This window comes from Natrix helvetica (assembly GCF_964273705.1).
Source record: "Natrix helvetica genome assembly, chromosome: 3".
NCBI classification, from domain to species: Eukaryota; Metazoa; Chordata; class Lepidosauria; order Squamata; family Natricidae; genus Natrix; species Natrix helvetica.
The window spans coordinates 135,340,709-135,361,760 of record NC_138549.1 but is presented as its reverse complement, the minus strand read 5'-3'; the positions used below and the strand labels follow the sequence as shown (position 1 = coordinate 135,361,760).

The window sequence follows — 21,052 nt, the reverse complement described above, 5'->3', positions numbered from 1 at the left end:
GCAGTTTTTATTTCACTGGATTTTTTTCTCCTGTACAAATGCTTATTCATGATTGTTTTGCTTCGGCTGCATCACTGTATTCCAGGCGCACTTCATAGTTTCTAAAATAAACTCTGTTGGAATGAAATCACTGTAAAGCTTGGATGTTGTAATGCTTCTGTGGTTTTGTAGCTGATTCATAACATCTGTTTCAAAATGGAGCCCAGTTATGTTCTTCAAGTTGTCCATAAAAAGTAAAATAAGCAAGAAGGCTTACATAAATCATTATTAGGCTGAAGCACCTGGATATGATAGTGTGTTTAGGATATTTTTAAAACAAATCTCCTACTTATCCTACTGTAATTCTCAGCCAAATTTTCATCACCGTGAGACATACAAGAGAGTTTCTAATTATTATTATTTCTTCAGAGCATTCCTAATAACCTCTGATAATTGCGAGAATATATATTTGTGACAACTACATAGATTCCAAGAAGAATGTAACACACAGTAATTAACATATTGTATTTCATATTGTCTTTTAAAAATATAAATACTGTGGAATTTCAGAAATAGTTAGAAATGATATAGTGGGTGAATAACTTTTTTGTTTCCCTCTCTTTTGTTGCTATTATTGCTGTCTCTTTACTTTCAGAATTACCAAACTATTTTAGTACATTACTGAGTAGTGCAATTTTTTAAAATCTTCCAATTAGTGTATAGATATAAAATCTAACACTGGAAGTATGGTTTCCATTCCTTTGTTTTAAATATTCAATTTCTGATTGCATATTTGCTCCGTAAGTCATTCCGAATAAAGAATTTACACTTCTTTGATTCAAGCTTGTTCTTTCTGGTCCAGAATATATTTTGTTCACATGGAGGAGTAATATGCTGTAGTATTACACTTATTTGTTGTAATATTCCAATATCCCAATGAACTAAACCTCAGACCTAGCTTTCTTTTTGTCTCTACAGCCATGGCAGCCATCAGGAAGAAGCTGGTGATTGTGGGAGATGGTGCCTGTGGGAAGACATGCCTATTGATTGTTTTTAGCAAGGACCAGTTCCCAGAAGTCTATGTACCAACAGTCTTTGAAAACTACATTGCTGATATTGAAGTAGATGGGAAACAGGTAACTTGTCATCTTTAATACTATGGTAGAAACAGCTTCTAAGCAATATCTGTTTTCTTCTCTGGATGCCACTAGTTAATATTGTCTTGGGTGTTTTTTTCTTTGCATCCATTAGTATCTGATACTGATTCCTGTTAGAAATATCAATATCTGGTTGGTCAACCAATAATAATAATAATAATAATAATAATAATAATAATAATAATAATAATAATAATAATAATAATATTTAATGCTTCTAGACCGCCCCCTCTCCCGCAAGGGACTCGGGGCGGTGTACAGTTCATACAAAATATAACAGGATACAATAAAATTAAATTAAATATGTACAGTTGACAATTGACATGGCGGAGGTTAAAATGTAGTTAAAAGAACTGTATAAAGCAGATATAAAATAAATTCAAACCCCTAAAAACAAATACAGTAAATTAAAAAGCCCCTAAAATAACCAGATATAATACATTTGCCAGGAGGGACAGTTGAATTATGCTAGGCCTGCTAATCGGAACAGGTGGGTCTTCAGTTTTTGCCGGAAGGAGCGGAGGTCAGAAGTGGTTCTAATGTCGGGGGGGAGGTCATTCCAGAGGGTTGGGCCCATCACAGAGAAGGCCCTACTCCTCGGTGTCGCCCGCTGGCATTGCCTAGTGGACGGCACCAGGAGAAGTCCCTCCCTGTGTGAGCGTATTGGCCGCAGGGATGTATGTGGGAGGATGCGATCCCGCAAGTAACTAGGTCCCGTGCCATGGAGCGCTTTAAAGATGGTAATCAGCACCTTGAAACACACCCGGAAAACCACAGGCAGCCAGTGCAGCTCGCGCAGCAGAGGTGTTACGTGGGAGTACCTCGTACTCCCCATCACAGCCCGCGCGGCTGCGTTCTGAACTAACTGCAGTCTCCGGGCGCGTCCCAAGGGCAGCCCCATGTAGAGAGCGTTGCAGTAATCCAGGCGGGACGTCACCAGCGCATGAGTGACCGTGCGTAGGGCATCCCGGTCCAGTAGGGGGCGCAATTGGTGCACCAGGCGAACCTGGTGAAACGCCCCCCTTGCCACGGCTGCCACATGGTCATCCATTGACAGCCGGGCATCAAGGAGGACGCCCAAATTGCGCGCCCGTTCCACAGGGGGCAATTGTTCGCCCCCTATGGCCAGCGATGGGATCAGCTGGCTGAACCAAGGTGCCGGTAGCCACAGCCACTCAGTCTTGGAGGGGTTGAGTTTAAGTCTGTTGTCCCCCATCCAGACCCCGACGGCCTCCAAACACCGGGACATCACTTCGACAGCCTCGTTGGGGTGGTTTGGAGTTGAAATATACAGCTGAGTATCATCAGCGTAGAGGTGATACTCAACCCCAAAACCACAGATGATCTCACCCAGCGGCTTCACATATGTGTTGAACAGGAGAGGCGAGAGGACTGACCCCTGTGGCACTCCACAAGTGAGTGACCTCGGGGTCGACCTCTGTCCCCCTGTCAACACACATTGCCTCCGGTCGGAGAGGTAGGAGCCAAACCACCGCAAAACGGTACCTCCGACTCCTATCCCCTCCAACCGGCGCAATAGGATACCATGGTCGATGGTATCAAAAGCCGCCGAGAGGTCTAATAGGACCAGGATAGAGGAACAACCTCTATCTCTGGCCCTCCAGAGATCATCAACCAACGCGACCAAGGCTGTCTCTGTGCTGTGCCCGGGTCGGAAGCCGGACTGGCGTGAGTCTAGATACTCGGATTCATCAAGGTGTCGTGGAAACTGCTGCGCCACCACATTCTCTACAACCTTCGCTAGAAACGGAAGGTTGGAGACTGGACGATAATTAGCTAGCTCCATTGGGTCGAGTGAAGGCCTCTTAAGCAAGGGCCTCACCACCGCCTCTTTCAAGGCGGTTGGTAAGGATCCCTCACCCAATGAGGCATTCACCAGGCCCAGAAGCCAGCCTCGGGTCACCTCCCAAGATGCCAGTACCAACCAGGAGGGACACGGGTCCATTAAACATGTGGTGGGTCGCAGCCGTCCACGCAACCTATCTAAATCCTCGGGGGCAACAGAATCAAACTCCTCCCAGGATGGTCTCACAAGACTCGCTGTTGGCGGCCCGTCTGGTCCACTGAGGGGCCCATCCGCTCCGGATCTGAGCGACTTTGTCCTGCAGATATTCCCCAAATTCCTCTGCTCTGCCCTGTAAGGGTGCCCCCTGTGTCCTCTGTGACAAGAGGGAGCGGGTCACCCTAAACAGGGCGGCAGGGCGGTTATCAGCCGTCGCAATAAGGGTGGCGCAATATCTACGTTTGGCCACCCTTAATGCCACAAGGTAGGTCCGCAAGTAGGATCTTACCTGTGTTCGATCAGATTCGGAGCGTGAGGACCTCCACCTGCTCTCTAGACGTCTCCTGTGGCGCTTCATCACCCTCAGCTCCTCGGTATACCAAGGAGCCCGGGTGGGTCGCTGCCGCAGGAGAGGTCGCAAAGGCGCAACCCGGTCCAAGGCCCCAGCCGCCGCCCTATTCCAGGCGGCCGCTAGGTCCTCCGACCGAGCGCGGGTCAGGGCTACAGGTAATGGCCCAAGCTCCGTCTGGAACCTATCCGGCTCCATCAGGTGCTTGGGGCGGTACCAGCATGGACCGTCTGGTCCCGCCTCCTCGCGGTGGGGGGTAGCGCCAGGGAAGTCAAGCCAGAGATATGAGTGATCTGACCATGACAGGGGTGTAACAGTAAAATCCCCTCTACCCAGATCACTCGTCCACTGCTCAGATACAAAAACAAGGTCCAATGTGTGGCCTCCTTCGTGTGTGGGGCCCTGAATTAACTGCGTCAGGCCCATGGCTGTCATGGAAGCCATGAACTCCCGAGCTACCTCAGACGCTGCTCCCGTCGACGGCAGGTTGAAATCCCCCATAACCACAAGCCTGGGGATCTCAACCGCCGTCTCCGAGATCAGCTCGAGGAGCTCGGGCAGGGCTGCTGATGTATAGAGAGGAGCCAAGTATACAATCAGCAAACCCAACTGCCTCCCTGGGCCCCATTTCACACCAAGGGACTCACACCCGGATATCTGAGGAACAGTGAACTCCCTCGGTTCTAGACCTTCCCGTATAACTACCGCCACCCCACCACCCTTACCCAGGGCCCGAGGCTGATGGAATGCACGGAAACCTGGTGGGCACATTTCCACGAGGGGTAAACCACCCTCGTGGCCCAACCAGGTTTCCGTTATCCCTGCAAGGTCTAGCTCCCCCTCAGAGATCAACTCATTAATGAGGGGGGCCTTGTTGGTTACGGACCTTGCATTGCAAAGCATCAGCCGTAGGCCCGGGCTCTGTAGTTCCTGGCCACCTAGGTTGCGGGGATTGGTGCAAACGACCGGGCATAGCCAACAACCACGGTCTCCCAACCACTGATAATCAGGACTAAAAAGCTTAAAACAATGGGATGGAAGCCATTTTTCAAACGTTAGGCTCTGTATTTGTAGATTAAATGAAAGATTAAATTACATGCATAACTCCTACCCAATAAATATGCTGAAATGATAATTCTGGATTAAAGAAGCCTATATTCTTTCTCTCTAGTTAAATATCAATCAACCTCTTTATGACCTTTATGTCCATGGGATTTTAACATCATGAATAGTACTCTCTTCTCTCTAGTTGTATATATGCTCCAGACTCTTTTACCACCAACCTCTGACACCAACAAAGACTTTCAGGAAAAATCAATCAATCAATAAATGCTAACCTAATTGTAAATTGCTCGGTGTCATTTAGATAATGACATGAGTTGTATATAAATTTGATTCAAAGATAAAATAAATTCCATGATTCATTTGAGAAATAATTAAACAGATAAGATACATTTAGTAACTGTACATTTGCCCCAGGTCCTTGCCCTCATGCCGTGTTTATTTTGCTGAGTAGTTTTGAACAATGTTTGCCTAGTTTCATAAGTCACCAGCTGATGAAGGCCAATTTGATGAACACATATTTGTTTTGAGGACTAGATATCAAAGAAGTAAATTAGGAGGGGTTTGATCTTCCATCTCTACACAACACTCCCCTTTTATGTGAAGAGTCAACCCTCCTCATTATTATATTATAGATAAATATACAAACATTTAAAATGTACGTAGCTGTCCTGTACTTCTGGTTTGGCTGTGAATCCGGTTGCCATCTTTCAGACGATTTCATATATCACATTTGCTCATTAAATTGGTATAAAATGTTGCATTTCTGAAAAGTGAAAACTTCAATAAAACTCTTCTGATGCTTCTACTAACATTCCATTGACCACCCGGAAGAGATGTTCTTGTATTTAATGTTGATGGTGTTTATGAACTTGAGCTTGAATGCCTTTGAGAATGATGAAGAAAAGTGGTTCTGCATAATGGCCATTGTTAAGTACAGGGTTTAATATATTTGTTTAATACTGGTAGATATTTTGCCAGGCTGCTTAAAATTGCCAAGGACCCAAGTAATAAATGAGGGAAGAAAGACAGTTGGATCCCCCCACTTCAGTATCTGTATTTAACCACAGTCACAATTATGTTGATTAAGGCACTTGATTTTTTTTTCATTTATAGGTGGAGCTGGCTCTCTGGGATACAGCTGGGCAAGAGGATTATGACAGGCTGCGGCCTCTCTCTTATCCTGATACAGATGTTATCCTCATGTGCTTTTCCATTGACAGTCCAGATAGTTTAGGTAAGGCTATAAAATAACAGTTCAAATTATAGGTCAGGAATGGTCAACCTACAGTATGTCTTCCCATGTATTCCTAGAAGCTCTCATTCTATCTGAAGTAGTTACCATGCCATCTGAAGCTACTGTTTTGGTCAATAAAGCAGGAGACAAGCATTTTTCTACTGGACAGCCTTACTGTTAGTCAACAATATTGTATTAGAGAGTCACAGTAAACATCATTGTCTGAAGTAGTATAGGTCTGGGATGGCGAATGTATGGCACACGGAGCCATTTGTCAGGGCACGTGAGGTGTTGCCCTGTCAACTGGACAGCGTGCATGCGCACACTGGCCAGCTGAGTTCAGCCTTTTTAAAAGCCATTTATCACCTTCCTCAGGTTCCAGAGGCTTTATAGGAGCCTGGGGAGGGCGAAAACAGTCTCCCCCGCCCCTCCCGGAGAACCTCTGGAGGCTTGAGGAGCTTCCCTGAAGCCTCCAGAGCACAAAAAAAATTGGCCCTACGGGCAAACCGGAAGTTCAGAAACGGACTTCCAGTTTGCTTGTAGGGCCGGTTTAAACCGTCCGGAGTCTTCAGGGCCCTTCCGGAGGATTCCTTGAAGCCTCTGGAGGGCCTCTAAGGGACGTGGGAGGCTGTTTTTGCCCTCCCCAGGCTCCTATAAAGCCTCTGGAGCCTGGGGAGGGCAAAAAAAGCATGCAAAAAATGGGGGGCAGTTCCTATCATGCCCGCATGTGCGCTGGGGGGATTGCGCATTGCATTATGGGTATGGCATGCATGCGCATGACCCCCCTGCGCTCCCCCAGCTTATGGCACACAAGCCAAAAAAGGTTTGCCATTGCTGCTATAGGTTCTCCTGGTTGAGAAGAGGGCTGGACTAGAAGACCTCCAAGGTCCTTTCCAGATTGTATTCTGTTCTCTTCTATTATCATATCATATCATATCATATCACTCATATCATATATGATATCATAGTGACTAATGCTTTTCAAATGTCCAGGTATTCTTCAAAGCAAAAATGGTGTCCTGGAAATAGTATTGTGTGTAGTATGTAATTGATGTCACTGAGTTGTAAAGGTAAATAAGAAAAAATGTAAACATGTATTGCTTTAAGAAGTGCTAAAAAGTTATGATAAACTTCTGTTGGAAGAGATGAGGTTTGCAGAGTTCTTGCTAAGTGTATGAAGTTCAATAATATGGGAAGAGTATTGATGCTTTTGACTTTGGGGTTGAAAAAGACTGTGGACAACCAATATATGGACAAATGGATCAACCAATATATGGACAAATGGATCACTGAACATGCCAATATCAGAAGTGTCTTACCTGGGCTAAAGAAAAACAGACCTGGTCTGTTGCTCAGGGGTCCAAGTCCTCTTTTCTGATGAGATCAACTTTTGCTTCTCATTTCGAAATCAAGGACCCAGAGTATGGAGGAAGAATGGAGAGGCACACACTGCAAGATGCTTGAAGTCCAGTGTGAATTTTCCACAGTCTGTGTTGCTTTGGGGAGCATATCATCTGCTGGTGTTGGTCCACTGTGCTTCATTAAGTCCAGGGTCATCAGAGCCGTCTACCAGGAGATTTTGGAGCACTTCATGCTTCCTTCCGCAGACGAGCTTTATGGGGATGCTGACTTCATTTTCCAGCAGGACTTGGCACCTGCCCACACTGCCAAAAGCACCAAAACCTGGTTCAATGACCGTGGGATTACTGTGCTTAATTGGCCAGCAAACCCGCCTGACCTGAACCCATAGAGAATCTATGGGGCATTGCCAAGAGAAAGATGAGATACATGAGACCGAACATTATAGAAGAGCTGAAGGCTGCTATTGAAGCATTCCGGTCTTCCATAACACCTCAGCAGTGCCACAGGCTGATAGCTTCCATGCCATGCCGCATTGAGGCAGTAATTGCTGCAAAAGGGGCCCAAACCAAGTACTGAGTACATATGCATGCTTATACTTTCAGAGGTCTGATGTTGTTCTATGTACAATCCTTGTTTTATTGATTGCATGTAATATTCTAATTTTCTGAGATGGTGGATTTGGGGTTTTCATGAACTATACTCCATAATCATCACAATTATGACAAATCACGGCTTGAACTATCTTGCTTTTCATATAATGAGTCTTATCTCATATGTTAGTTTCACCTTTTAAGTTGCATTACTGAAATAAATGAACTTTTGCACGATATTCTAATTTTTCGAGTTTCACCTGTACATGGATTCTGCCTAAGAGAATGCAGACTCTGTCAGAGGTTAAGGATGTCTCCTCAAAGTCTGTACTAGACAGAGGAATCCTTTAGGGATCAAATCTATTTTGCTGGATGGAGAATGAATGGCTTCCTCCATTCAAGATTAGCCAGTTTGGATAGTTCCTTGGATATGTTTGCACTATGACACCATTAATAGTTTTTCAGTATATAAGAACAGAAAGAACAGCTGCCTTCAGGAGCAAGATGAGGGGAAATGAATGTTGGCAGTATTGCAGAGAGGGAAAATTCAAGGATGAGAGGATATGTACTTTTTTTCTGCACAGAAAGCCTTTGTGACATTAAGTCTTTCTGTAGCTCTTTGCATGTCTGCGGGGATATTTCTGACTGTGGTTCTTTGGTTTAGATGGGGAACTTCCAACACACTCCTCAGTCACTTCTTCTCCTGTCTTTTAGTGGTCTAAAGAGTACAAAGTTCCTTACATCTGTAGTGGGGTGAGGTGAATGAAGCAGACTGACACTTGTTTACCAGCCAAGATTCTGAAAACAAGACTCTCATTTTATTCAGTCTCACTGAAATGGATCTTTTCCCTTATATTAATGTGGGGATTACACTTATAATCTGTTCTGCTGGGGATTTGCTTCAGTTCTCCCATCTCTTGCTTCTTCCAGAGAACATACCAGAAAAATGGACACCTGAAGTGAAGCATTTTTGCCCAAATGTGCCCATCATCCTTGTAGGAAACAAGAAGGACTTGCGGAATGATGATCACACACGCAGAGAATTGGCAAAGATGAAACAGGTATGTTTCAACACTTGTCTGCTTTTTTTGAATGAGATTTTCCTATTCTTGGAGACAAAATATTGTGCCACTGTGGTTTAATTGTCTTGCACACATATTTATTGAAGCTTTCAATGCCTTCTACTTCTAGGGAAAAAAAACAGTCATTATCATCTGGGATCTTTACATTTCAGAGTAATTGTGACATGTATCAGGATTGGTTTGTTACTTTTGCAAATAATGAATCAAGCAGTTTCCAGCTATCTCTCTTCTGTCAAGATAAACATCCAGGCTGGCGCTTTGCCTCTGCTCTTAAATTTTCATTCTAAACTTGAAGTCATGCAAGAATCCTTGTGTTCGTTTTTAATAGCAACTTTCTCAATGTCCCTTCGAATGTGTAAGATCACGTTCTGAGGAAATAAGGTCCTACAAATAAATTTCCGACTTAAAGCCAAACACCTTTGTGGTTCTTGAATCTCTTTGAGTAGGAGGCTGTGAATATATGAAATTCAAGCCTAAAATATAGCTTAGAGCAGGGGTGTCCAAACTTGGGAACTTTAAGACTTGTGGACTTCAACTCCCAGAATTCCCCAGCCAGCAAGTCTTAAAGTTCCCAAGTTTGGACACCCCTGGCTTAGAGTATAATCTTAGAATACAAGTAAATACAAAAAAACCTAAGATATAATCGATATTTACTTACCTAAACTGGGCAAGTCTCACTGAACTCTGGGACTTAAGAACAAACCTATAGAAGTGACCTCATTTACTTTTGAGAAATAGTACATTTGTGTACCTATTTCTATTCTGAATTACCTGTCAACAATAATGCTTGAGGATTCTAGATTAAATGTAAACATGCTCCGAATTTTTCAGATGTTTTCTATCTTTCACACAGCCTCTGTGAACATATTTTTTCATTGTCAGTTCTTGTGGAACTGGGTTCCCTCGTTGCCTTCCATATTCTGTGGAAAATTCTAACACATAAATATTTCATGAAGATTTACTGTTTGTAGTTTGACCTAATTAATGTTACCTCATCAATTCCACCCTCATTTGGGATTATGGCTGATTAAAGAAGCTGTTGATTTTGCATTTCCAATTCTAAACAGTTGAGCTGCCTTTGAAGAGTGAAATTTGAGTACAAATTGAGGCTCCTTTTTAACCACCCCAGTGAAGTTTTTAATAAGGCAAGAAGCTGAACCTTAAAAAAAGAGTTTGAAAATAGAATATTTTTTTTTTATTATTATGTATACATCTCTGAATTACATTTTATAGTTTGCTTTAATTGGTTGTTTTTGATTATCATGACAACCCAAATAGCATGAAAAAATAGGGTATAAATTAATAAATCCACGGGCTTTTCCAGCAGTCTCTTTTGTCAAGTCTAGCATTTTTCCCCAGCCAGCATGGATGGGAAATTATTCTGGAGGCACTGGCAATTACAATTCCTATGCTACTCTGGGTGCAAAACATGCTATTAACTCAGCTTGTATTTCCAAGGGGGGTTGGACTTGGCTCATGATGATTTGGTTATTTTTCAGCAATGCCTTTAGAAAGGGATGCAAAGGATATTTGTCTTCTATATATGCCCAAATCCTCCCCGCAGCGTCATAAAGACATTAATGTCAAGTGTACTTTTTTATTTGATGAGTGTTCCCTTCATCCCAATAGCCTGCAGCAGATAAGAACCCAATTTAGTCCTGCCCTAAGAATTTATGCCAGTGTTTCCTACACATCAGTGTTACATATTGGACCTTTGTCAGAATGATGGCCTCAACCCCAAAATTGCACAGCTCTATACCCGTTTTATTTAAAAAATCAGCAGATGTTTCAGGGCTGTCTTGAGTTTACGCTTCTTCTGTCATACCAGCAAGATGTGCAATGATATTCTGAAAATATAAATTATTAAGTTATGCAATGTGTATGCTTCAAGTTGCATTTACAAAGGAGGGGCACTTGGCAGGTTTCGGGAAGGGACCCCTTTCTGTTATTGTGCCCACCAGAGATGGGTTGCTGCCAGTTTGGCCCAGATCAGGCGAGCCAGTAGTTGCCCACCTGCCCGGATGCTTCTGCGCATGCAAGTGTGCCCGAGCGTGCGCAGCAGCGTGTCCAAATAGGTAGTAAAAAAAACAGCAACCCACTAGTGGAGCCCACCCTTTAGAACATCATCTCTCTAGTGATCCTATTGGCTCCAACTCTGTTGGCCTTTTATAATGTCTTAAAAGGTTTGGTTCCATCATTGGGTCTGGGAGTCAGAAAGTGGGGCTAGGCCTGTCTATACATTGGCTATGTTAATTGTGACTGATGGATCACTTTTAACTTCAGCTGGTGTTCAGCAGCTGGTTTCCTTGCTTTTATTTTTATAAAAGCAGTATGAGCAGTCATATTAAATTGACATAAATATATTACACTTTGCCAAAACTTTTTGAGAACTTGCTGTGGTCATCAGAAATGCTTTCTGCTATATTGTCTGAGGCTAAGAAAAACAAACAATTAAAGAGGAAGGAAGTACTGGGGTTACCTGGGATTTTTCTATTGTTATATCAGGCGGTGCTAAATAATAATCAAACTGTTTTGCTTGTCATCATTTTTACGAAGGAGCCAGTGAAGCCGGAAGATGGCAGAGACATGGCGAACAGAATCAATGCTTTTGGCTACCTTGAATGCTCCGCCAAGACAAAGGACGGAGTGCGGGAAGTGTTTGAAATGGCCACCCGGGCTGCTCTGCAAGTCAGAAAGAATAAAAGGCGCAAAGGTTGTCCGCTCTTGTAAGAGTGTTGGCAAAAGCTGTGACTGTGCTGTTTGAATCATGCACCTGTTCCACGGATTGCATGGAAGCAAGCATGGCGTCTCGATAGATGGAAGAGTACAAGTTTAATATGATAGTTGGATGATTTCAGCCTCCATTCTTCTGTACAGAAAAGGCCACCCAGGGTACTCCACAGCAGTGGACTTTAGGTCTTTCCTTGGGCTATACCATAATTTTATATGTTTGGGAAGTCAAGAGAAATCATTTGAATCCTTTTTGTAATGATTTGGGTATAGGGCCGACAGTTTATATGACTTAATTCTATATTCTTGCTCTTTTATACTAATTCTATAATTTGGTGCTTGTATGGATTTTCACAGGTGTATGTTTTCACAAATAGCAGAAGGTAGACATCTGGAATTCTGAAACATAGGAAGCTGGATTACAAGCTCATGTATTTGCCAGTCTCTCTCCATAACCTGAAAGGCAAGGGGCTGCCAAAATGTTCATATGAATGTCTGGGGAGGAATCAGCCTCTATTGGAATTTGTGTTCTCTATTGCACTTCTGTCTGAGGGACACTGGCTTGTGTTTTGACAATACTATATTCTCAGCTCCTTATTAAATTAATTTGATTTTATATGGTTTGTCTTTTTTTCTTTGACCTTGAAGTCCTGCCAACTGGATTAAGGTTGGGCAGAGTTGGCTTCCCCTTCTACTATAGAATAGCAAGTGGTGAAAGGAACCATCATTGTCGCTCTAAATACTGAAAGGAATAACCTTTGAATAATGTGTTTTGACTTTCAAAAAATGCACTGAAGGGACTAGATAGTGTTTTCATGTAGTGATCAACTGAACTGTATTTTTCGCTAAGGTTAGATAAATGTGCATTTTCTTTTTACTGCTTTGGAGGGGATTTTTAAATGCCACGAAACAACAGAAAGACAAATGTAATTGAAAGTGAACCTGAAGGGAATGAAATATTCAGTATAAAGTTTAAGGCTGGAAGACACATTCCATCTGGACCTTTTCAAACATAGATTGTAGATTCCCCCCCCTCCCTCCCCAAAAAGTGGAATGAAGCAAATGATGGAGTGTTTGTATTTCATTGAGTAAATGTAACATCAATTTTAATAATCACTCCAAAAACCTCAGAAATTCCATGAGAATGAAATGCACCTGACCAGCCAATGGCTATAGCAACAGATTGTTGTGTCGAAAAAATAAGTTTTTCTTAGAAACTTGAGTGTCTTAAACATCACAGCATCTACCCAAGTAGTGGATATATTATGATGTCTTTGTAAGCACAGCTGTACCAGGAACAGAGTAAGACACCAGCATTCTTCATTTTCTGTTTACCTCATAAGATGGCAAAGAGCCAAACACTACTGTTGCGGTTGGCGCATGGTGCCAGCTGCTCCCTAATCATGCAGATCTCTGAGGACCTACTGAATAACCATCACCAGTGGTACAATGCACAGGACCACCTTTTAAACATACAGGAATAACAAATGATCTAATATAATGAAGGATAGTATTGTTCCTTTGAGACAATGTGACTGCAGACGATTAGTGCTTTTCTATTGGTTAATCTAGGGGTAAAAATTATGTGCTTCTGAACTAAACTAAGTCTTGTGCTTAAATAATTCTCTACCTAGTGCTGTTCCAAAAGCTGAAAATGTCCCATACTTTATAACACCAGAATGAAAGAAATTGAGTCAGAAGCCAAGGCATCTTTCAAATGAAAAATAAATTCCATCACTGTCTAAGAGGTCAGAAAGATTATTTCTCAATCACACCCAGAACCACATGGGGGAAGGTTAATCTAAATTCAACACATCTGTGTAATGCCAGGCAGGAGGAGGAAACAGAGAATGGGCAACATTGCCTCCTCTCCCATTCAATCTATTATAGTTTTTTGAATCTTGTATATTCAACTTGGCTAACCAAAAGTAGATAAAAACTCAATGTCGGCATTCTGATAATAAGGGGAAAAATAAATCCTTCCCCCATATTGTGGTTTTGATTGATTCAGGCTGGGCCCTCAGAAGAGTGAGCATCTGTCATGCTCCATATGATGCTGGCTAGGAAATTCTGGGAGTCGAAGTCCACAAGTCTTCAAGATGCCATGTTTGAAGGCCCTTGCTTTAAGATAGGGGTTTTAAAACTCCCCTCCCCCATTCTCCCCCCCTCCCCCTTCATTTGGGTACAGGGATAACAGTTTATATGACTTAATTCTATACTTGCTGTTTTATACTAATTCTGTAATTTGGGACTTGTATGGATTTTCACAGCTTTTATGTTTTTACAAATAATAGAAGGTAGATTTTTGGAATTCTGTAACGTATGAAGCTGGACTAGAAGCCAATGTATTTGCCAGTCTCCTTCCATAACCTGAAAGGCTGCCAAAATGTTCATATGAATGCCTGGGAGGAATGAGTCTCTATTGTGGTTAGTCTTCTCTATTGCATTTCTGTCAGGACACTGGCTTGTGTTTTGTCTTCAGTACAATATCCCAACAGGATATAAGCAGAAAATGATTTTTTAAAAAACCCTGCTCCTTGCTATCCCCTCCACTCGAAAAGGAGAAAGATGAAACGAGAGAATTTTACAACTAATACAGAATCATGATGCATATAATTAAATCTTATAATATATTTTAATAAATTTAGTACAAAAACTGATTAGGTAAAATCTAAGTCTTGAAACTTAACAAGGTTTTAGTAAGTTTCTCCTTTCCTTTATCCTATCCTCTCCCCAAAAGTCTTCATAATCTCTACTAATCTCTACAGTATCTCTTGATACTGAAATGTAATCACTGTTTGAAATATCAAAACATATTTCAATTACCGTTCCTCCAACATTACAAATGTGCAGGCACTCATGAAAGAATATATAATTAATTTGGTCACTAGTGGTAACCGCACATGAATTTCTACTGCATGATTCATTTTTTAAAGCAGAATTTTGGGAACCCTGATATTTACTCCTGAGAAATAGCAGGTATGAAGATCAAATTAAATTTAGCTACTTGTCTGGTCTGTCAATCCTGCAGAAATTTTCAAGAAGGCTGTGTTCACCAGGATCATTTTTAAAACAGCACTAATTTCAATGTTCATATCTCCATTGTGGCTCCACTTGCTGCTGGATGTAACTTGTCTCTTGTAAGCTGTTACCTGCAGGGAAGGTAACTAGGTGAAGAGGCAAGTAGGCAGATAGAAAGGAGAAGGAAATCTATTCACTGTCCTTGCACTGACCAGGCAGACTTTCTGAACATTTAAAGGGGTGCGCTTAACTCTTGCTCTCCAAGATGCACAAAGCTTCAATGTAGAAAAGTCAAAGATGGCAAGTGAGTTGGATTTTGGCTGGAAATCAGTTTTCAGTCTACATAGTGCTTATAAAAGAACGTCATCCCTTAAACAATGACATTCCATTTCCCCATCTCTCTAAAACACTTGAGGCAAGTCACGAGAACTGCCTGCTGATCATGGAATGTTGAGAACCAGCATAATCTAATCAAATCACGCTAACCTATGAGCCATCAATGCTATCACCAGCCCACAGGGAAGTTGAAAAATCATCATTTAGCCAGTGTTCTGGCTTCCGAGCAAAGATAACTCTAGGGCTAACAAAAATATTACCTCCCCTACACCACACAGTATGGGCACAATTGCCAACTCTAATCTCCAATTGGTCCATACCCTCCCATTTTGCAAGCCAAAAAGTTGGTATGTTGTTTCTATAGTTCATTCCTCTGAGATGAATACCCCCAAAATTCTTGCTTCATGCATTCTGGACACCTCAAAGTGGGTTGGTTATAATTCTTGTACAATTGAGGAGCAACTGAGGAATTAGAACATTGACTCGTGACCCAATATAATCTGGCCTGCGTTTAAGAGGACTGTTAAATGCTTATTTCATGGGCAGAACATTTCCCAATTCTTGCTTTTGGCTTCCTTCAACTTAAAGGTTGTATGGCTTAGCCTCATTTTTTCTTAATTTGTGGGCTGACTCTCCCTTCTTATCCCCCCACTGCTCTGAGAATGAAAGGATTAAACTGGCTCTCTTCCAAACATCCAAAGAATGCCTACCAATTAAAGGATGCCTTCAACACTGCAGTCCTTTCCTTACCTGCTGGCTGATCATTTATGTTCAGAGAAGACAGTTCTGCTATTGGCAACCCATCCTCTACTGTACTGTGTTTATATCCCTTCCAAGCTTTATTCTCTTTGCAGTAGTCAAGAAACCTGTGGACATAGTTGAAGTACTAATGCAATTAAGGCAGATCAGCATTGGGAATGGGAAAACAAGATACATTTGGACTTAAAACAACTCACACTTTTGCGAAGCACTTACAGAAGTGGCGGTCCCAAAGGTGCCCCCTCAGGAGGCAACTGCAACTGTTTTTCTTTGAAGAATCTCTACAAACAGGAAAGTTCAGTTGCCTCCTGAAGGGGCACCTTGAGGACAACCATGCTTTGGGTGACTGAGAATCTACAGACTTTCAGCTACACAGTTTGGGATGAGCACCCTTTCAATGGTGTGGGAGTGGGAATGGATTTACAGAAGAGAAAAGGAAAATCGTGGACTGGGAGGAACTGGGAGCACTGCTCAGGTGACCAGCTGCCTGCGGGGAATGTGAATCCTTCCATTCCCCACTGTCCTGTTGGAGCTGGGGAGGCTTCTTGGATGAGAGGTGAGGAGTTTTCAGGGAAGGGACAGAAAAGTCCAGTTGGCTTTTGAGGGGTGCACCTTTGGGACGGCCATGGTCTGGAGGGCTGAGAGTCTCTGCAGACTTTTGGCTGCATAATTTGGGATGAACACCCTTTCAACAGTGTGGGAGTAGGAATGGATTTCCAGAGGGGGGGAAATTGCAGACTACAGGAACCAGGAGCACTACTCAAGTGACCCTGAGACACAGATAAACCTCCAAGTGCTTCAGTGACCCTCTAAAAGGATGCAAGTGACCAGCTTGTCTGCAGGGAATATAAATCCTTCCGTTCCCCACTATCCTGTCAGAGCTGAAGAAGCTTCTTGGAAGAGAAGTGAAATGTCTTCAAAAAAATAACAAGAAAGTCTAGTTGCCTCCTGAAAAAGCACCTTTGGGACAACCATGACTGAGAATCTTTTCAGACTTACCAAAGCGGCAGGGTCACTGAGGCAGTCACAAATCAACTATATCAGATTCCAAATGGCAAATAAGCCACTCATTACAGGCCTTATGAGACTTCTCAAGCTGAAGACTGTAGGAATAAATAATACTGGGCTATGTAGTACTTTCATGCCATAGAAGTATAAAATCTAGATGAAAGATTGATTCCTTCTTTTCAGGTAGCACCAGGCCCTGTAACTTAGCAATTCTTCACCTGGAAATCTCAAAAGAATATCTAGCGCTGCTTATTCAGTTGCTCCTCTGATTCACTGTAGGAGGACAAATAATTTTTCTAGCTGGGCAAAGACATTAGGATTAAGGAGTCCAACACTTACCCCTTCCAGTATGGATCCCTGCTTAGTGTAGTTGGGTTTCCTACAACGATCAACAATGCCTTAGCTCTTGTAAGAGACACATTCAGGCGCTGAAAATGAAAAGGAGGAGTGACACAAAAAGAAATAAAGTTAACAACTTAGATCACTGGTAAAGAATTCTCCATACTCCTCACATTCAAGTATGAGATACAGATTTCATAATTGACACTTAAAGATGATTCCTTAACTTCCATCTCCTAACTGAATCTTCTGGATATTCTAAGAAATAGCTTTATCTAACACAAAACTACTACAAACAGGGATTTCATTCCCAAATTAGTGATGTTTGCTTTTCCTTAGCCGTGGTTAAGAAACTGAACTAAGAATGGAGAAAACAGAGTTTTAGTCCCACTTTTGGACAAAGCAAACAGGGTGACTTTACACCAGTTTAACGACTGTTCAGCGACCAAAAAGTGAAATTACAGTAGTGCTGAACAAAGGGACTTGTGATCTAATCACCATGCCTGGAATGTTTTGGCCCGTTCCAGAGCTGAGTAGTGCATATAAATTGCTCCACTACCTTTGTGTTTTCCTGCAGCTGCTGACTGACACACCTAGCCGATGTGAGGTATGATTTTCTTACAGAGGCCGCCTCATGCCATTCTGCAGGCAAGGGCCATTTATGCCATTCAGCATGCATAATTTGGGGGAGGGGAGCCTTCTGAACGATCCTGACAATACAATGGTGCCCACTTGTAGAATGCTGCAAGGTGGCATCTGTAGGAAGGATGCCTGTTACAGCTGCAGAAAAACACAAAGGTGTAAGTGAAACAATTTACATACACTGCTGGGCCTGGTGACCAATCAAGGCACCCCAGGCATAGTGAGGTGAGGGGAAGGCCTGGGCCTATCTGTCTGCAGCAATTTTCCACAGACTGGTGAGATCTGCAATCAAGTTCTCACAGGTTTGGTTTGATGGGGAGCAGGCCATGGCATCCAGAGTTACAGCAGGAACCCACATGCCAGTGGGTCCTGTAGCCAGCCGAGGCCTTCCAAATCATGGCAGGTTTCTGTACACAAGTGGATCCTACAGCTTGTTCCGGGCCATCTAGGACCACCTTCACCCCTTAATGATCACAACTGGGAGAGTCAAAATTGTGGTTGTTGAGTGAAGCAGTCAAATGATATCTCACTTAATGACTGTTTGGCTGAGTTACCAAATTTTCTGTTCCCAAATGTTTGTAATTTGAGGTCTGTCTGCACTTCTAAAACGGTTGCTAAGAAAATTGCAGGGACTTACCCTTATAGTTGCTGTGAATCAAGACAAAGAGAATAAAAAGTAGTCTTGAACTTAACTAAGGATCACCACCTGGTGGTACAGAAGAGTTAAGAAACTCATACTTTGCAAAGCTTCAGGCTATATTAGCTTTTGTTCTAAAATGCTTTGGTAAGATAAATCAAACTTTGCTTGTACCATAAAGGTGTTTAAAGAAAGTTGTAAAAATGTCAACTGATGAAATCCCTGTGTAAAGCACATACAGTCCTGCTCTAAAAGAGATATTTATAGTAGTCTTAGCAGTCTTATATATAAATGGTTTTGAGCATCAGAACCATTAGATAATGTTAATTATCCTTTCCTGGAATTTTTCCTATATTTCTAGGCTATAGAAATATGATATGGAGATATGTGAAATGTAAACAGAATATACTAACCTGTGTTTTATTTATCCGAGGTTTCTTAAATAATTAGAAGTGGCTCGATTCACACGTTAATTTATAAACAATAAATTTACTAGGCAAGTCTGGGCATGTACAAAACAGAAAACAAATTACGTTGTTTTATAGTTTCTCTAACGGCCCCCCAAAAGGAAGAGTCATTTGGGAGGATATGTTTCTGGACTTTTTTGGTCCCATAAAAAAAGCCAATCAGCCCCGGATGTGCGAAAGATTATAGCTTGTGACAAATCGGTGTGGTACCTTGGGATTATTGAGGAAACCAAGGTTGAACTCTTCATCTATTCCAAAGTAATTGCTGCTGCTGCGTACTGTTGAAATGAGCACCACACGCCGCTCCTGACCCTGGAATTCCTCCACAGAGCCCACCTGAGGTGCAGAAACATAGAAGAATTCTAGCTAGGATTTAGGAGTTACGGAGTTATAGAACTCCAGAGTGATAGATGGTCTTAGCAAGGGGCTTTTTCCTTTCATGACATGTCGGTTTCCCAAACTGTGAAGCATACAAGTAGCCTTTGTTGAATGACATCTCACTCCATGGTGCTGAATGAGTTCTAGATGTTCTAACCATCCCAACTTGCAGTCATATGATCATAATTGGGGCACCTGGCAACTAGCTTGCAATTAGGATGTTATGGCATCCTGCAATGTGATCACCATTTGTGAGCTTCACTGCCAGCTTCCAACAAACAAAGTCATATAGAAGCTGGTAAGAGGTTGCAAATGGCAATCACCGGATGGTGGGATGCTGTGACTATGTGGGATTTGCTTAACAGCAGCAACTGGGATTGCCGCAACAGCCATTGTTAATTGGCACGGTCACACGGCATCAAATTAAAGAACAGTGTCACTTAGCGACTGAATTCCCAGTCCCAATTACCACAGTTAAGTGAGGACTACCCTTGAGGAGGTGCTGGCAGAGAAGATGTGAAGAACCTTTAGTACATTGTTATAATAAATACACCTTTCCCAAAGTTCCGCTGTATTTTCATTGTTCATGTGTGTTCATCCTGGTTTCTGAATGTTTAGGGCGAGTATGTACTTTAAAATTACAGTAAAGGCTGGTATGATGGCTGGATCTTAGTAACTGAAGGATTTCTTTTTTCAAAAGAGAAAAACCCAACTGAAGCTGTGCATGCTTTGCTACTGCAGCATATTAGGTCCTACCTGGTCGTACCAATGTAGGTTTGAGCTACAGGACATAACAGTAAATAATCAAGACTCCATTGGTCCAGATCTCACCTTTAGATCCTGGATCCCCATCAGGGATTTCAATTCTAAACTGATGGCCTTTCTTATCTTCTCTACCTGAGCAGAAAGAGAAATTAGTGTAAGTCCTTAGTTCAATTATTGGTCCTCAGCAGAGATGAAATCTTTGTAATGCTGATTTTTTTTTAATGTAATGCACATTGCAGATGTGGAACACTTGCCTTTTTCGTGTGTGTGTGTGTGTGTGTGTGTGTGTGTGTGTGTATGCAGGTTATGGCATATTCGGGTCTTTTCCCGTGTAAGATTGAGATTGTCTTGGCGACGTTTCGACGAGGTCCCACTTGTCATCTTCAAGCTGGTGCCTTCAGCTTTGTGCCTGTGCGAGCAAAGCATGATTGGAGCTGCCGTCCCTCTATAAATATTGGTGGGGTGTGTGTGTGTGGAGTGTTGGCCTTGTTGGTGTAAGTGGATTGGTTGGCTGTGTTGTAACATCTTGATTAGTTGATGGAGTTGATGTTTGCAGATTAGTTGGCTGTTTTGTAATATCCTGTGTGGCTGAGGTAATGGCTGTGTGCCTATTGTTCTTTTGTGTTGTAACAACCTGGGTAATGGGCTGTGTGATGACATCCTGAGCTCTATTGTAGTGATATCCTGAGTCCTGTGCTGCAACCTCCTGGGGGGTTGGCTGCATTGTAACATCCTGAGCCTTTGTGTTGTAACCTCCTGAGTTCTGTGATGTAATGTCCTGAGCAGATGGCTGAGGTGTAGCATCTTGGGCTTTGGTTTGGCTCCGAGTTTGCGGTCTGGCCATGTGTTCATGGCGTGTGTCAGTTTGCTTTGTGTGGGGGTCGGAGGGGGGTGCAGCAGTTGGTGATGCTGCTGTGGTTTGGCTTCTGGATGGTGGTTGCATTTGGTCTATGGGATGGGTTTGGGTTTGAGTCTGGTGAGGGTGATTGGTAGTTGTGTCCTGTGTTGTTCTGGGTCTGATTCTGTAGAGGTGAGCCAAAATTTCTTGCCAAACAACTTCAGCCTTACACAGAATCCATCACCTCACACGTACAAAACTCACTCCACTTCATAGAAACAATAAGGAAAC

At 42.6% G+C, this 21,052-nt stretch overlaps 2 protein-coding genes across 4 annotated transcripts in view; one reads left to right on the top strand and one right to left on the bottom strand.

Annotated features, from left to right (window-relative positions):
- RHOC (ras homolog family member C) overlaps nucleotides 1-12,187 on the top strand; it is a 28,228-nt gene extending 16,041 nt beyond the window's left edge. For both annotated transcript variants that reach the window (XM_081947467.1, XM_081947468.1), the window contains exons 2-5: nucleotides 958-1,115; nucleotides 5,687-5,807; nucleotides 8,690-8,820; nucleotides 11,398-12,187. In XM_081947467.1, coding sequence (XP_081803593.1) covers nucleotides 960-1,115; nucleotides 5,687-5,807; nucleotides 8,690-8,820; nucleotides 11,398-11,571 — 582 coding nt within the window. In that variant the 5' untranslated portion in view covers nucleotides 958-959 and the 3' untranslated portion in view covers nucleotides 11,572-12,187. The remainder of the gene's footprint in view (nucleotides 1-957; nucleotides 1,116-5,686; nucleotides 5,808-8,689; nucleotides 8,821-11,397) is intronic.
- Nucleotides 12,188-12,644: 457 nt separating this feature from the next.
- The window catches only part of MOV10 (Mov10 RNA helicase), a 38,920-nt gene continuing 30,512 nt past the window's right edge, over nucleotides 12,645-21,052 (bottom strand). For both annotated transcript variants that reach the window (XM_081947464.1, XM_081947465.1), the window contains exons 18-22: nucleotides 19,990-20,055; nucleotides 18,991-19,116; nucleotides 17,035-17,123; nucleotides 15,679-15,794; nucleotides 12,645-14,723 (exon numbers count right to left, since the gene is read on the bottom strand). In XM_081947464.1, the coding sequence (XP_081803590.1) occupies nucleotides 14,656-14,723; nucleotides 15,679-15,794; nucleotides 17,035-17,123; nucleotides 18,991-19,116; nucleotides 19,990-20,055 (465 nt within the window). In that variant the 3' untranslated portion in view covers nucleotides 12,645-14,655. The remainder of the gene's footprint in view (nucleotides 14,724-15,678; nucleotides 15,795-17,034; nucleotides 17,124-18,990; nucleotides 19,117-19,989; nucleotides 20,056-21,052) is intronic.